This window comes from Chlamydotis macqueenii, chromosome 6 (assembly GCF_036417535.1).
Source record: "Chlamydotis macqueenii isolate bChlMac1 chromosome 6, bChlMac1.mat, whole genome shotgun sequence".
NCBI classification, from domain to species: Eukaryota; Metazoa; Chordata; class Aves; order Otidiformes; family Otididae; genus Chlamydotis; species Chlamydotis macqueenii.
The window spans coordinates 17,334,720-17,351,319 of record NC_141561.1 but is presented as its reverse complement, the minus strand read 5'-3'; the positions used below and the strand labels follow the sequence as shown (position 1 = coordinate 17,351,319).

Genomic DNA, 16,600 nt, shown 5'->3' with positions numbered 1-16,600 from the left:
GCGAAGCCACTGCTGGGAGAGCTGCATGATGGGTGGTGGGGCTCAGGGGGGGCTGGGGAGGAGCAGGATGGTGGGAGCAGCCAAGGCTGTTGGGCTGTATGGAGATGGGATACTCCGTCATAGGATTCAGGGTAGCTCAGGGGACAAGCTGAGGGAAGAGAAACTTTTTTAAGGGCTGTTACGTCCAAATAGAATTGGTGGGGGTGTAACATGGGCTCTGCTCATGTCTCCCCCCACCAGCTCCTCTCTGCCCCTGATGGAGATGAGCAGCAGGGGTGGAGCATCTGGAGTCCAGCTCAGCACCCACGGGACCCTCTGTTTCCTAAACCCTATGGACACCTCCACCCAGGAGGAGCCTCCAGCCCCATTGGGCTGTGGCCCCCCCATCTGAGCATTGCTCCTCGTGGGCTGCAGCTTCTTCTTATGCAGGGCACATTTTGTCTGCAGTACAAACCGTATCAACAGGTTTGGTATGACTGTATCCTGGTTTCCATTGGATTCACCTCTTGGGATGACCACTTTCAAGAAATTTGGCTAAGTCCAGTGTGAGAGCTCATCGTTTTAGTAGACATCAACGAAACACCGCAGGAGAGGTCATGGCCTGATGGGTGGCTTGATCGTACAGCATCGGACTCATGTGGCACACTACCTGGCTGCCTCAAGCTGTGGCATGCTGGCTGAGGGGCCGCTCTTGGCCGGGGGGACAGAGCCATCAAAGATGGCTCTGCCGGCACCCTGCAGCTGCATGTAGCAGCTGGAGCCATGTGTGATGGGGAAAAATCCGGCCAGATGTGTCTTTTGGGAGCCGAGATGACCCCAGACCCTTTCCCTCTTACAAGTTTCTTCCTGAATCTCCCTCCTGTCTTCACAACACCCAGGGCTGCCCAGGACAATCTGGTGGAGATCATAGAATCATAGAACGGTTTGAGTTGGAAGGGACCTCAAAGATCATCTTGTTCCAACCCCCCTGCTCTGGGCAGGGACATCTTCCACTAGACTACATAGCTCAAAGTCCCATCCAACCTGACCTTGAACACTTGAGATGGGGCCATGCAGGTTTGGGTGGGTGTTGGGGGTCACTCAGCTTCTACAGGTCCTAATGAAGATGAACAAGAGGTTGGGACAGGGCTGAGGACCCCAAGATTGTCACAGGGTTAACCATCCCTGAGGCAGGGACTGTCCAGAAGGGCATGGAGAAGCCAGGGAGATGGCATCACCAACCACTGGAGAGGCACCCACCCTGGAGATCTGGGCGCTGTAAAGGGACATCAGCATTGGGGTCCCAGAGCAGGAGGGATGTGGTGGGGGACACAGCTGAGCCACCCCAAGGCTGTGGGAGCTGCAAGGGGACCCCAGGACTGTGCTGAGGACCCTGGAGCTGAGGAAGGGGCCAGCAGGGAGCCCCTTGGCCGGCAGCGCTGGTGGCTTGGAGGGACGGAGGCAGGCGGTGAGATGCAGAAAGTCCAGGCGATGCCAGCAGCGCGGGGACCGCCGTGCCTGCCGTCCAGCCCTGCGGGTCGGGGTGCGGTGGGAGGCCGGGCCCGGGCGGTCTCCAGGCAGTGTCCAAGCCCCGCTCCCAGCCGGGATGGCAGCGCCGTGTTTGCGAAGAGTTAAGGAGGCGGAAGAGGCAGGAAGCGGCCCGAGCCGCTCTCCATAGAAACCCACGGCCGTGATTAAAGTCTGATGCGGGCCTGATACCGGGGTGGGGGTGGGGGGGGCAGCGCCCGCTTTAATTACAGCAGAGGAAATTGCTGGAGCCGGGGCCCCGAGCCCCTGCGAGTTGCTTGGAAACTCCCCCCCCCCCCGCCTCCCCCGGCCCCTGCCCGTCCCCTGCCCGTCCCGCTGCCATTTATTCGCCATCAGCTGCTCCCTGATAAAGTGGAATAATAATAATAATAATAGAGGCAGGAATATTAAAACATGCAGCCCGCGGGCCGCCCCCACAGCTGCCATGAGACACGGTGCCGGAGCGGTGCCACTGCTGCTCAACATGTACCTGCCAGGTACGGGCGGACCCCCCCGGCCGCTGCCCCGCTGCAGCACCATGCACTGCACAGCACCCCAGCCTCCGCCCTCCCTGCCCCACCACCGTCCCGGGGCCCTTCTCTGCCCCGTCTCCTTCCAGCGCCCACCCTGCTTTCCCCTCTCCCTCCATCCATCCTCGCTTCCTGCCTTCCAGCCCCCCAACCATCGCTTCCTTCTGGCTCCCAGCCGCCCTTGCAGCCTTCCATGCCTGCACACCCATCCTCCCTTCCATCGTCCATCCACATGCTGTCCCCCTGTCCTTCCATCCCTCCATCCACCTTTCCATCCTTCCAACTCATCCTTCCACCCATCCACCCTTCCCCTATCCTTCCATTCATCCTTCCACCCCACCCACTTTTCCCTCCGTCCCTCTTTCTGTCCCCGCTACCAGCCGTCCCCTCCATCTACGCTCCATCCCTTCCATCAGCCCATTCTTCCATCATCATACCCATTACTCGTCTTTCCTTCCAGCCTTCCACCTTGTGCCTTTCCTTCCTTCCTTCTTCTTATCCTTCCCTTCATCCACCCACCTATCCATCCTCCCTTCTGCCCTTCCATCCATCCACCCATCTCTCCTTCCATCCTTCCAGCAACTTCTCCATCTATCCCTCCTTTCCTCAGCCATCCACTCCCCAAACACCAACACTCGCCCTTCCTTCCACGCGCCGCTCCTGCCATCCATCCTTCCCACCCCGATCGCCTCCTCTCCCTCTCCCCCTGCCCCGCAGCTCTCTCCTTCTCTCCCTCTCTCCTCCCTGCCCCAGCCCGCTGGATTTTCTATTCCTATTTAAAAGCTTTCCCGGCTGGGTCGGAAATCGGATTTCCTTTTTCCTGGACGCGTTTCCTGGCTTCGCCGCGGCGGCGGGGCAGGCGAGGGGGAGCGGCCGGGGGCTGCGGGGAGGCTGCCCACGGGTGGGCGTCGGGGGGTCGCAGTCCCACCTGGCTCCAGCCCCCCCCCCTCCACCCCCACCCGCGTCCCTTTTTTCCTTCCCCCCAGATCCAGTCGGGGAAAATTTGTTCAAAGACGGAAAGAGCCAGGCGTGGGGGTCTCTCAGCCCCGGCGTGCAGAAAGGTAAGAGCATCGCCGCCCCTTTCCCGGGACCGGATCGCTGCCCCAGCCCGCCCGGAGCTGGGACCCCCCGGCGCACACGCACCATCCCCCCGCGCCCCGCAGCCGTCGGGGACGCCTTCCCGTCCGTGTACCGGGCGCTGCCCAGGCGGGACGCGGCCGCCGCGGAGCCCCGCTCCCTGCAACTGCGGGCGGCTCGGGCAGGGAGCATCCAAAACCGATCGGGGGAGCCGCCGAGCCCCAACGGCCGGGAGCCGCCGTCCCGTTGCAGCGGAGAGGAGCAGGGTGCCCAGCGCCCCCGGCCCCCCTCCCCACCCCGGAGCCCAGCAGTGGGTCCGAGAGGGTGCGGGATCCCAGTTCGGGTCCCCCTGGTGCTTCGAGGACGTCCGACGGGGAGGGAGCTGCCAAGGCAGTCCGGGAGCTTAGGGGCTGATTCGGGCTGGGGGTCCCCGTGCCTTGGGAGCGGGGGAGTGAGGAAGGAAACCACCCGGGAGGGAGCGGGGCTGGGGCTCGGGCAGGGCATGGGCGGCCGGGAGGTGATGGATCCCTGGGAACTGGAGCCATCCGTCCGGGAAAAGCCGTCCAGGGGTCCCGGGGGATCGGCCAAGGGAGCAGCCTTGAGCCCACCAGGCAGCTCGGGCAGACGTGGGGCCAGCGCTGTGGTGTCTGGGCCATGTGGGTTTCCTGCCTGGCAAGCACACTGGGCTTAGGGGGTGCTCTGAGCAGGAAAAGGGGAGCCCTGGTTTAGCGGTGGGAGAGGGGGCAAAGCTGGGACTGGGAAGTGGCCTTTTTGCCTCTGCACTGCAGACTCAGCCTCAGCCATCCTCTGCGCACTGCGCAGCGGTGAAAAGGGCCTTTTCGGATCCCTGGAGGTTTCCTTGGGGACATGCTGGGTGCTGCAGCACAGCACCCTGCGGCAGGCAGGATTGCACCTCGCCACTCCACCCAGCTGCGCCCCCCAACACCTCCCTGCCCCCCTTGAGTGGGGTGGGGCACCCCGTGGGTGGGTGATAGCTGGAGCCCACGGTGGGGGCTGCAGGATGGAGGAAAAGCAATGGCTGTGGATGTACCCCAGAGAGGACAGATGCCCCATCTTGCTCCCAGGATAGGGGATTTGGAAATACAATGACTTGGAAAGACCTGGGCTCCTCTGCCTGGACCAGGAATGTCGGAGCAGGGTTTGATGGAATGGGGATGGATGGGGAACGGCTGTTCCCTGCTTCTTCCAGAGCAAGAACTGGGGGGGCACCATATGAAATAGGTGGGTCTGAAGCAAGCAGGACGAGGTGGTTCTTTGTGGGAAATGTAGCTGTCTGCTGCAGGGGTCATGGCTGCTGAACCTCTGTGTGGGATTCAAGCACCGTTAGACAAAATAGTGGAGGATGAAATGCAAAGACACTTCCTCTGTCACGGCGAGAGCCTGTGCTGCAAGGGTTGGGTTTGGGAGCAGGGATGTACAGGGGGTGCTGCTTGAGGGAGTTTGAGGGGATGGGGGGGTGTCTGGGTAAGTGCAGGGCTGCTCTGCAGGGTGGCTGGGTCCCAGAGGTGAGACTGCTCATCACCCTAATATCCAGGGACTCTTTCCTCTAGTGACCTCTGAAGAGGCTCAGTGGACCCTCTCCTTGTGCCTATGGGCATATCTATGCGTGCCAGGCTCCGGCGTGTGCACAGCTTGGCACAGGGGCACCTTGGGTACCCACCGAGAGTGCTCCTCGGTCCAAGCTGCAATGGCCGTGGCTCAGGGAGGATGTTTTTCCACCAGAAACAAGGAACACTGGTGCCTGAATCAAAGCCACAGCAGGTCCTGCACTGTCCTGGTCTGCCCCTCCCCTACACCTGCCTGCACCTCCAGGGGTGTGGGTCAGACCAGCATTGCACCCCGACTTCAGCTCACTGTGGGTACATCTTTGCAGGGCGCAGTGCCCCTAGAGATGGGCAGGGGCTGTGCTGTGACACCAGCCCAGTTTCAAGCAGAGGTGGCAGTAGGGTGATGTGATGGATCTGGGTACTGCCAATATACTTCCTTCTTGGGGCTACAGATCAAAGAACCAGGCCAGATTCTCACACCAAAGCAAACGAGCAAGTATTTGTCTTCAGTGGGGTGTCAATGAGGGTGGGAGGGATGTGGGAAGCCCAGATCCAGACCCACAGCAGCCTGCATTGAGCTCTGAGCACTTCTACCCCTGTCCTGAGGTGCAAGGGCATCCTCTCCTCCTCTTACTTGGAGGGCAGGATGAGGTAGGGATGCTGCAACGGACATACAATCTCATTGCCATCTTCTATGTCTCTAGAGCAGGGAGGATGCAATGAGGTGCGTTTGAAACCTGGGTCTTGCAGGGAGCAACATAGCGGGGGGTTGAGAAGACTGGGGCACATCCTGCCCCTCTCCTTATGCCCTCAAAGGGAGCTTTAACCTCTCTGGGGCCTGGCCTTACAGGCAGCGGGCAGATCCAGCTGTGGCAGTTCCTGCTGGAGCTGCTCTCGGACCGGGCCAACCTGAACTGCATTGCCTGGGAAGGGACCAACGGGGAGTTCAAGCTGATCGACCCCGACGAGGTGGCACGGCGCTGGGGCGAGCGGAAGAGCAAACCCAACATGAATTACGACAAGCTGAGCCGGGCGCTGCGCTACTACTACGACAAGAACATCATGACCAAGGTCCACGGCAAGCGCTACGCCTACAAGTTCGACTTCCACGGGCTGGCGCAGGTGTGCCAGCCGGCCGCCCCCGATCACACCCTCTACAAATTTCAGGGCAACCTGGCCCCGTTGCCCTTCTCAGGCATATCCAAACTCAACCTCATGACCTCGGGGGTGACGCCAGCTGGCTTTTCCTACTGGCCCGGCTCCAGCCCATCCCTTTACCCCAGTCATGGTCTCCAGCCCTCTGCCCCGTTCAGTGCCATGGCAGCCTCCCACCTCAACAACATGAACAACCATTACCATTAGAGGCTCGGTCGCACCAGGCGGACCTCGAGTCTCTGGCAGCGTGGGCCTGGGGAGTTCAGCAGGGAGGGATGGGGGGTGGGATGGTGCCCTGCTCTCTGTTGCCCCCTTTTAGATTCGGAGAGTGGTGAGGTGGGCAAGGGGTGCTTGCATGGTAGCTGGGTTGGTTCCCCAATGTGAGTGGCTGGAAGACAGAAGCTGCCTAAATTTAGGGTAATGATCCTGGGAACGGACATGGATACCTAAAGCAGGGTGTGAGTGGAAGAAAAAACCATGGGCTCTCCTCCTGGCAGTGACCATGCTCTGCTTCCCTTCGCAACATGCCGTGCACCCCATGAACGTCCTTAGCTCCGCCCTCAGCCTGTGCCTGCCCTCTCTCTCCCTGCAGAGAGGAGTGGGGATCTGGAGCCCCAGGGCAGCTGTGCCCAGGGGTGAAGGTCTCACTGGGCGGGGAAAGGGGACCCTCCTTGCCACTCCTTGGTCCCCCACTTGTGTCTCCAAAGCCTTCCTTTCCTCCATCCCTCCTACACCTCCTGCTGAAGGTGGCCTCCTCCAGACCTCAGGAGAAGCCTTGGTCTGGAAAACAGGTGCCCTGCACAGGTTAAGTCCTGCCTGGGGCAGGGCTCTGGGGGTGGAGGTGCCAGGGGCAGATATGGGGGACACTGCCAGCCCTCAGGGCAAGGCCAGAGCCCGGAGGCAGCAGAGCCTGACCCCTGCAACTCTGTCCTCTCCCCAGTGCCCAAGGACCACACCACAGCGCGGGACAGTCCCCAGCACCCTGCCCATGAGCCCACATCCTGCTGGTCACTTCCAAATTTAATACTCCAATTTTCCTGTGGCTTCAGCCCCTTGCATGCAGGGCTTGGTGGGACATCCTCCACGGGTGGGGACATCCCCAGGGACAAGGCTGGGTGGGAGGTGGAGCAGAGGAAGGGGTGATAGCAGGGCTGGGAGGCCCAGGCACCAAGGGGCAGCCCTGGGTCTCCTCCTGGGTGCAAGGAGGCACCCCCATCCTTCAGAGCAGGACTTTGGCCCAGCGGATGCAGAAGAGCTGGGCATGCTGGGCTCTGCATGGGCTGGGGGGAGGGACTGATCTTCAATAAAACAGAGAGGTGCTGTGACCTGTGTTCTCTTGTGTCTGCAGGGGTGTGACAAGAGGGGAAACCACCCTGCAAACCCCCTCCCATCTGAGCCAGAGCACCTGCAGGGCTGAGATTGGAAGGATACGGCCACCCTGCTTTGTACCTCACCACTGGCTTTTCTCAATGCATCATCTCCGGCTCTTACAGCCCCCAAGAGATAGGGCAGAGCTGGAAACTTCTGGGCTCCTTGAGACAGGGAAGCCATGTACCCAGTTCCCAGGTTGGCAAGGGGATGTGGCAGCTGGAGGCAAACAGGAGAGGCAGTCAGCCTGGTGGGATCTCTGCCATCATCCAGGGGAATTTGGGACGCTAGGAGACAGATCTCTCATGAGTCATGTGCAACCAGCTCGGGGCAATGCACTGGGCCCAGCAGGGCCTGATCCTGCGGTGGGTGCCTCTGCTGGGCTGCGCTGTGCCACAAGCAGGGAGGTCTTGAGCCGTGGGGCCAGGCTCACATTGATGCAGGGGTGAGCAGCGAAGCACTGCTTGTTTGGCTCCAGGAACAAACCCACGGATTCACTGGTGCCCACGGTGGCTGGTGTGGGCTCAGGGGCTGCCCTCTGCCTGCCCCCCACCCTGGGACTGTGGTCCCCATCCCGCCCCCATCGGGGATCCGGGGTGCCAGGGCTGGGGGCCAGGCTTACGACAAGGATCAGATTGGCGGTGTGCAGAGGTGCCATGCAACTACCCAGCCCATGGAGAGGGTGACCAGCCCACAGCCCCTCTCCTTGCACCCCCCAGATCAGAGCAGCCCTCAGGTCTGGGAGCTCCGTGCTGCCTCCTCTGCATCTCCGCAAGGTCCAGTCACTCTCATGGCCTTGGTGGCATCTGCTCAGATGCATCCCCACTGCCCTAATCAGCTTAAGGGAGGGGGATCTGATGTCAGTGTCTCCTCTGGAGAGGGCTCAGGCTGTAGGGTCGGGGGGCCTGATGCTGCCAGCGGGTAGATGATGTACAGGAAAGGAGCTATGGGGACTGGAGGGGTCCCTCCCAGGGTGGGGGGGTGTCCCTTCCTCCACGGTCACTGAGCCTTGCACAGCCTGGTCCCCAAGGACAGCAGGAGGTGAAGTGAGGGGAAAAGGAGCAGTTACCCCCATGCAACCAGCACTTGGGCTGGAGACACCCACCTGCCCCCAAGTTTGGCCTTGCAAGTGCAAAACGGGGGGGGGCTGGCCACAGCTGGCTCCCTCAGAGCTGGGGCAGGGGGCCGTGCTTCTGCTGGGGGAGCCTGCTTCAGGGCTTAGGTAACTGCATGACGCAGGGCAGGATATGGATTAAGGGATGTGGGTCACTAGGAGCTCCCTCCCCGCCATACCACTCCTATCACTCCTGTCCCTTTGCCAGTGCCTGCACCAGGGAAGCCCAGGTGAGCCCAGTTCCCTGCTCATTCCCAGCCCTGCAATCCAGGCCACTGCTGAATTGGAGGCTGGACAGCCCGGGGACAGGGGGGAATTACCTTTTTGGGAGAGCAAGGACCACCACATGCCCCCAGTGCAACAGGCTGCAGCCAAGGGCTTGCTTTGCTCTGCTCTGAGCTCAGCTGGCGCAGTCCCCCTGATCTGTTCCCACAGTGCCACCACAAAAGTCGGGAACCAGCCCTGCACTCCCGGGGGCCACGAGGGAAGGTGGGAGACACCCATGCAGGACTGCACCAGCGATGCTCTTGCCTGCCTGAGGATGCATTCAGTGTCACCATGGCAACTCGGGATGCTCCCATCCCCAGGCCCCACGGCAGCAGCTCCCCAACTCCGTGATGTGCTCACTGGAGGGGGCGGGGAGGGGGGTAGAGCACACCCCCCACCCCAAACCAGCCTCCCCTGTCCCCAGAGCACCGTCTGACTGAGCAGCGCTGCTTTCTTCAGTCACCAAAACTGCTGGCTTGGAGCAGACTGCAGCAAAATCCTGCCAATGGGCGAGCGGGGCTGAGCCCCGCACAGCTCCCTGCAGAGCATCTTCCCTCACCCTGACCGGGGGCATCCAGCCTGGCAGGTTGATGGGGGAGCACCATCCCTGGCAGTGGGTGCACCGGCTGGGTGAGGAGCCTGTCCTGGGTGGCTGGAAGCAGGGTGCACGGGCCCGGTGTGCCCGCGGGCTCCAGACCTACCTGCGGGAAGTCCTCAGGTGCCCTGCCCGGGGTGAGATGGGGGAAATGTGGTCCCAAAGAGCCTCAGCCTGTGCTGGGAAGAGCGAGGGAGCAGAGCACGTGGCCTGGCAGCTTCTTCTGCTGCCTTGTGATTAAAGGCAGAAGGTTTTTTCCTACTTAAATATATATATACACATTTGTGTCTGGCTTTGCTTAACTGGAAAGAGGGTAGAATCGAGCCCTGGCCTCAGCCTCTTGCCAGGACAGCGGGGGGACCCCTCCAACTCCCCTGAAGCCTCCCAGCCCCACAGTAAGGGATCAGAGAGGGGATGGAGTAGCCCCTCTCCTATTTTAGGAGAGCCACGTCACCACTTGCTTCATTTCTCATGCTGGGAAGAGCCTTCACAGCACAGGCAAGTCACGTCTGACCCAGGGGACTGCAGGCTGCCTCCCTGTCCATCCCTGCTCCCCCTCCAGTTCTCCCAGCTCCCACCTGTTTTCTCCTCTCAGCATCCCCGCTGCGCTGGTTCCTCGGCTCGGCCTCCCCCCACCCCCAAGCTGCTGACTCACATCCTCTCTCCAGACGTCGCCTTCCCTTGGCCTGGCTCCCTGCAAAGCTCTTCATGACTTAGTGCGGCTCAGCCGGAGCCCGCAGGTGCAGGCAGCCGGACTCCGAAACCCCGCGTGAAGCCCCTCCAAGGAACCAATCCTGACGCTTCTGAAAGATGCTGCTTCCTCCCTTGCTGACATGCTCGGGGCTGGGGCCGTACTGCCGTGCTAACCCCCCTTTTCCCTAGCCTGGGCTTCTCTTTCCCCAGTTCCTGGATGCAGCAGGAGGGGGGCTTTGTGCAGTTCTGGTTTCTTCCCTGCTCACTGCCCTCCCCAGACCCAAGGATGCTCTAGACAGAGCCCCAAACCTTGCCCCTGCTGCTGCACGCTCCCTGGTGCCCAGCCAAAGGCTACTGAGAGACTGTGTCCCGGTGCTGCTCCTGCCCAGCTGTACCCTAAGACCTTGGGCCGGACACTGCTGAGGGCAGGGGCGGGCGGCGGGGAGGACTGGATTAATGTGCTAATGCCAGATTACGCTCTAATGCAAGACTTCTGATGAGGGAGTGGCACCCAGTCCAGCCCAGGGGGCACTCACTCCTTGGGGCAGGCTCCCCACCACTGCCCCGGGCCACGGCTTGGTGCCGCCTGGCTGTCCCCCAAGGATCTCAGTCCTCAGGGGTGGCATGGGACCATGAGACAAGCGGGGGATACAGTACAGCATTACCTCTACACTCAGCTCTCAGTGGGCTTGAAGTAACGTCCCAGTCTAGGCAGCGTGGGCCCTCCACTCTGCCGGGCTCAGTGGCAGAAGGAGAAACCATCATGGCAGGGCTCCAGGGCATCTGGCTCCTCTTCTCCAGCTGCCCCAGCTTCCTGGTGCAGAGCTGTCCCCGATCTCTGCTCCTCAGTCCTGTACCTACCAGCCAGGCAATGCCACAGGCCATGTTTAGGCTACAGCAGGGACCAAAGCGGCTGCTGTCCCACCTCCCTTGGTCTTACACCTGCCATAGGGCTGAGCTTGGCACAAGCAGAGCTCAAAGCCTCTTGCAGGTTCCCACCCCAGCCTGGACACGTCTCCCATCAGCTGAGATGCAGTGGTGGCTGTCCTGCCTCTCCCTGGGTACAAACACCTTATCAGACAATTTAGTCTAGGACTCCTCATGCTCTCTCTGCCATTTGCTGCCATCTCCCTGGGTCACTTTGTCCATGTCTTCCCCCCCCTAGACATCCCACCAGTAGCTCTGACCGAAGTGCCATGGAACCAAGAAGGGGACCAGAGACCTGCACCCACAAATCACCTCCAGCTCAGCAGAACAGGAACAGCCCGAACCTGTGACAAAGCCAGTGTCTGTGTAGCTCCCACAGAGGCAGAAGAGAGACATCCCACTTCCATCTGCCTCGAGGAACACGTTTTCCATCATCCTCGCAGCCGAATGGAGGAGAAGGGTTTGCGCAGAAAGCTCAGCTGAGGCAGGTCCTTCGCCAGCCACGTGGGCGCTGGATCTGCATCATCCGGAGCAGTTTCCTCCCCACGGAGCAGCTCCGAGTCACTCTGGGGGATGCTGCCAACTTTTAATAGCAAGAGCACAGCTTCCCCGCTGTTTGTCCGGCAGGAGCAGGCACGGCTTGCCAGGCTGGCTGCTCCAGCTGCCCATCGCTCCTCCACGCCCCAGTGCCACAGCCAGCACATCGAGTTTGCTCTGCAGATGGAGCAGTGGGGCAAGGGGAGTCCCACAGAGCTGTTGCTCCGTGACCTGTGGGTAGAAAACCCCCCCTTTTACAGATCATTACGCATCCTGGGGACCCGCTGCCACCCAGGGTGCCTCCGGCAGCCCCACGCGCCCTTGGGGAGCAACATGGGAGTGGAGCAGATGGGGCATCCACTGTGAGGCACAGAGAGGAGGAATTTCAAACTAGGAAAGAGCTCGGATCCTTCACCAAGGCCCTGTGGTGATGGACCCCTGACTCAGCCCTGCTGCTTGACCTCTGAGCCCCGGACCTGATGCAACTTCCCCATTGCTGTAGCCCCAGACACTGCTGGGACCTGCAGCTGGCAGTGAGGGGAGCTTCCCAGCCCCTCCCGAGAGGGTCTCAGCCCCTCTTTGCTCCTCAGAAACCATGGGGTGTCTGCAGGGATCACAAGCTCTGTCCACCCCCTTACTGCTGCCCCACAGCTGACTCCTGAGCCCAGACCTTCGTGGTACCGTGCAGTGGCACAGGCGTCTGGCAGGTTGAAGAATGCAGCTTTTGGAAGGGGAAAATGCCAAGCTCCCAAGCCTGTCTGAGGACTACCATCCCCAGTACCCCCCGTGCTTGTGTCCCACCTACCTCCCCTTTGCCTTGGAGGGGGGAGCAGGATGCTCCCAGGCAGGGCAAGGTGAGCGCTCCCCCCAGCAGCTGCACAAGGTCCTCTGGGGGAGGGAAAACCAGACATCTCCCCCCTCAGCAAGGCCCTGGCTGAGCCGACGATGCATATTTAAATGCATGGGAGCATCTAGGCTCGTCTCTCATTCCTTGACATTTCCAGAGACTCCAAGCTGTCTTCAATTACCAGTCTGCAATTAGCTCTTCATAAATCCCCCAATGAGGCCTCACGCTCTTAATCAATGAAACACAAGGGAGGAGGGGAAGGACATGGCCTCACTGCAGCTGGAAGCATTTGAAAAAGCTGGGGCTTGAGGCTGGAAGGACCCTGAGAGTGTCTCCAAGGGGATCTGAGGGTGGGAACCCTCCAGCAGTGCTGGCAGGATGTTCAGCTCTGGAGAAGAGACTCTGTGAAGCCCCCAGTTTCCCTTTCTGCAAAACGCCAACAGGGGAGAATCAGGGCTTTCCCAGCATCCCTATAGGAACTCTAAGGGTCCAATCCCACCCCAGTTTAACCCAGAGTAAGTCAGAGCTGCTACCTTCTCCAGCACAAGATGGGGATATGGCCAAATTTGGGGCAAGCCATGAGTATGTTTGGGGCCAGGCAGCTCAGCACAAGGTCACAGGAATGTCAGTCTCAAGGCACGGAGAAGAGCACCCACCAGGGACGGGGAGAAGGGGAGCAGCACAGGTCTCGGTGGGTTTACACAGCCACAGGAAAGCCTTGCACAGTGCCCTGCCAGGTCAGCCCCCGTCACAGGGACATCTGTGCTGTCTTCCTGGCGGCACAGCTTTGCCTGAATGAGCCAGATTGGGTCTAATTAGCAGCTCTGCTGATGCACACAAAGGTAGAGGGAATCCAGCTTACCCTCCATGACCTGCAGAGCCAGCACAGCTCTTCCCGGCTGAGGGGAGCCCAAACGCCTGGCTCAGAGGGGCTGGGAAGCACTGGATGCAGAACCCAGCTGGAGAGCGTGTGCTGTGGATCCTGCTAAAGAAGCCCCGGCAAATTCAGTAAGCTGAAGCACAGCAACCAGCCATGAGAAAGGCAAAGCCTTCCCCTTCTCCACCCTTTTCCCTGGGGGACTGCAGAAGCACTGGGCTAGCAACGCAGCTCCCATAGCCTGCTGCTGCCAGGGAAGGGAGCTCCAGGGATAGAGAGGAAAGAGATGAGGTAGCTTCAGGAAAAAAAAAAAAAAAAAAAAAGGAGGTGCCATGTTGTGGGGTCCTGGTTAAATTCAGTGCAGCAGACAGGCATCAGGCATTTCCATCTGGAATGGAGGAGGCCAGGAGAGCTCACAGGGAGCCAAGGGGCAGTCAGGCAGACCAGGACTGGCCATGGGCACAACAAACAGGGGTGAAATTCTGACCCCCAACTCACACCAGGGAGTAAAATCCCCTCTGAGAACCATTCCCCACCCCATCCCTCTTGGGGAGGAGGGGGGCCATGACTGGGAGCTTGAGGCAGCCCCCTCAATCCCCCTTGCACCCCACAGCCCAGCAAGTCCAGGGAGCCACCACCAGGCCCATCCAGGCCGCCTCTTTATTCTCCAGCAAAGCAAAGCAAGAGGAGAGGGAACCACCCCCCCCGCCCCATAGCAGGCCCCCTCCCCTCGGGCTCCCTAGGCCGCCTCTGTACAGACCCCTTTCCCCGCAGCAAGCCAAGATGGGGAGGGAGGGGTTTACCCCACGGGGACCGCGTTTAGAGGGGCGCAACGAGGAAGGGGGGGGTGCCCCTCCCTAGCGGCTCGAACAAAGGGGCGAGGAGGCGGCATCGCCCATGCCCAGGGTGGGGAGTAGGGGGGAGGGCCGTGTCCCCCACGCAGGGGTGGGGAGGCAGTGCCCACAACACGAAAGCCCGCGCCCCCCGCCCCCGCCCTTTGTCTGCTGAGCCGCGGCGGCTCCAGCACCACGGACAGCGCCGGGGCCCGTCCACGCGCACCGCCTGCCCGCGGCCCCCGCAGCCCCCAGGAGCCCCCCCCCCCCCGCTCCTTTTTTTTTTTTCTAGAGAAAACGCATCCAGGAACCTCCGCTTCTCGGCGGCCTCCCCCCCACCCCCATCCCCCAGTCTTCTCCGCCGTCTCGATGTCCCGGAGCGAAGCCCCCAGTTGGGGTTGGAAGTGGGGGGGTTGGGGGGGTGGGAGCGGCCGATCCGGAGCAGGGAGGGTCCAGGCAGAGTCTCCGTGGAGCTGGCGGGCGGGGAGGGGAGGGGAAGGCAAGGAGGATGCGGGGGCTGGGGGTGGGGGGGGGATCCGGCAGTCCTTCGCCTCCCCCGCCTCTCTCGGTGCGTGGCCCCTTCTGCCCCCGTTTCCGGGGGGCCCCGGTACCTCCCTAGCGATCCAGGCTGATCGTCCAGTGCTTGGACCCGTCTCCACCCTCGCCCTCGCTCTTGAGGTCCTGGAAGAGTTGCGTGAAGTAGTGTGGGTCTGCGTTGATTCGCAGCATCTTGCCACTGAGGCGCTGGATGATGCCCAGACAGCGCTCCCAGAAGCGCCCCTTGTCGCCCTCCACCAAGAAAGGCTTGAGCGGGTAGGAGATCTCGTTGCCCATGTAGGAGTAGGCGAGATAGAGACAGGTGAGGAAGGAGGCCTGCAGCTCGGCCTGGCTCCCGATGTCTTCGCCTCGCAGCGCTTCCCGGCACAGCAGGTAGACGAACACCAGGTTGGCTGGGGTGATGAAGCCCTGGTCCTGCCAGCCCTGCAGCAGCAACGAGCGGTCCACGCTGCGGAACCAGGAGATGAGCTCGCCGGGGCTCAGCTCCTTCAGCCGGTAGCAGCGGCGGCACACGAAGTCCCCCAAGCAGCGCAGCAGCTCGCCGGTGGACGCCTGCACCACGACACGACGCGGGGAGCCCAGGCCGCGGTTGCCAGCTGGTGGCGGTGGTGGCGGTGGCTTGCCCCCACCAGAGCCTGGGTGCAGCTCCTGCGGTGCCGAGGGCACGGTGGGCACGGGCACGGCCAACGGGCCCTGCTTGGCACCTTCGGCCGGCCCCACCGCCGACTTGCGCAAGTTCTCGCGGTTGCGCTGCACCACCAGCGGGTCGGGTTGGCCGGGGCCCTCTTCCCCCGGGACCCCGCCACTGGGTTTCGGAGTCACCTTCTTGGTGCTCTTCTTCTTCTTGGCCGAGGCGGCCACCAGCCGCTTCCAGGTGAGCGCCGAGATGAGCACGCTGGGCCGCTTCAGCCGGCTCTCGCCCTTGCCCGGCACCCTTCCCGGCGCCTTGTCGGCCAGCAGACCCCCTCCGCCGCCGCCCTTGCCCGAGGAGGCGGCGGGGGAGAGGGAGAGCACCGTGCCCATGCTAACGCCGAGCGGGACGGGCGTGCGGGAGCCTCGGCGCCGGCACCGCCCATAGGAGGCCGGAGGCTGCGGGGCCGGGGCGGGGGGAGGGGGATGGATGGGGGAGCGGCCGGCAGCGGGGCCGCGGTACCCGAGGATGCTCCGCCGCGCCCGCTCTGGGCTCCGCGCCCGCCGCTGCAGCCGGCCGCGGCCCCGCCGCTCCCCGCCTTCCCCCGCCGCCAGCCAATCGCCGCAGCACCGCCCCCCCGCTCCCGGTGGCTCCCGCCCCCTCGCCGGGGTGCGGGGCGGGGTGGGGGGGAGCGGGGTTTTGCCGGGCGGCCGCCGCCCTAGCGTGACCTTCACCGGTGGCGGGGGGCGTCTTCTGAATCTGGCCGCTCTCAACCGGGTCCTGCCCTGTATCCTTAATCTACACGGTGAGGGATGAACATTCCTGAGCACCTACCCCCCCCCCGCCCCCCCGCCCCTTCCAAATGGTGCTAGGGGGACCCAGTGGGGAAGAAGAGCCCTGGGAAATGCCAGAGGGGAGGATGAGGAGGGGTGAAGGTCAAGAAGACTGTGAGTGTGTACAGGGGAGGCAGCTGGAGAAGATTTGGGGTTGGGGAAAGGCTGGGACTCAACAGCTGCCATGAGGGCTTGGGGGAGCCTCAGCTCTCGTGGGAGCCATCCTGAGCCTGGGCATGGCTCTGTAGGGAGTCAGGAGGACCCCAGCCTGGGGGAGCCCCACAGCACCTACTGTGAAAATGTTGGGTCTCCCACTCACCCTGCCTCTTCCTCCTCAGCCCCACCACAGTGACCATCACCAGCATCAGGTCAAAGTCTTGGAGAAAGGGGAAGGGGCCTCCTCCAGGTCTCCAAGGCCAGCCCAGCCAGACCTGCTGCCCAGGGCTCCCAGAGCCCTCAGGGGATGAGTGCAGAGATGCTGCACTTCTACATCATTGCAGAACGGTGTGCAAGAAAGCAGCCATGTGCACACAGGCTGCTTCTCCCTCTCCAGATTTGAGCGTGCCATGGATGAAACCTGCACCCCCTGCTTGCTGCCTCCCTGCCCCTTGCAGGAAGACACCTCCTGTATTTCTCATGAACTGGAGGACAGATTCTGCAGCTCTGATTGCTACGGCGGGTGCC

General features: G+C 62.1%; 2 protein-coding genes across 2 annotated transcripts; one reads left to right on the top strand and one right to left on the bottom strand.

Annotated features, from left to right (window-relative positions):
- The first annotated feature begins 1,920 nt into the window (after positions 1 to 1,920).
- On the top strand, positions 1,921 to 7,161 carry FEV (FEV transcription factor, ETS family member). Its single transcript, XM_086750587.1, is given in 4 exon segments — positions 1,921 to 2,003; positions 2,497 to 2,722; positions 2,725 to 3,097; positions 5,532 to 7,161. Coding segments are annotated over 4 exon segments (1,194 nt in total). The 3' UTR covers positions 6,044 to 7,161.
- Positions 7,162 to 14,162: 7,001 nt separating this feature from the next.
- Positions 14,163 to 15,647, bottom strand: CDK5R2 (cyclin dependent kinase 5 regulatory subunit 2). The gene has a single exon (XM_086750969.1). It carries the CDS (start codon positions 15,473 to 15,475, stop codon positions 14,510 to 14,512), a length of 966 nt encoding a protein of 321 aa, XP_086607095.1. The 5' UTR covers positions 15,476 to 15,647; the 3' UTR covers positions 14,163 to 14,509.
- Between the last annotated feature and the right edge of the window lie 953 nt (positions 15,648 to 16,600).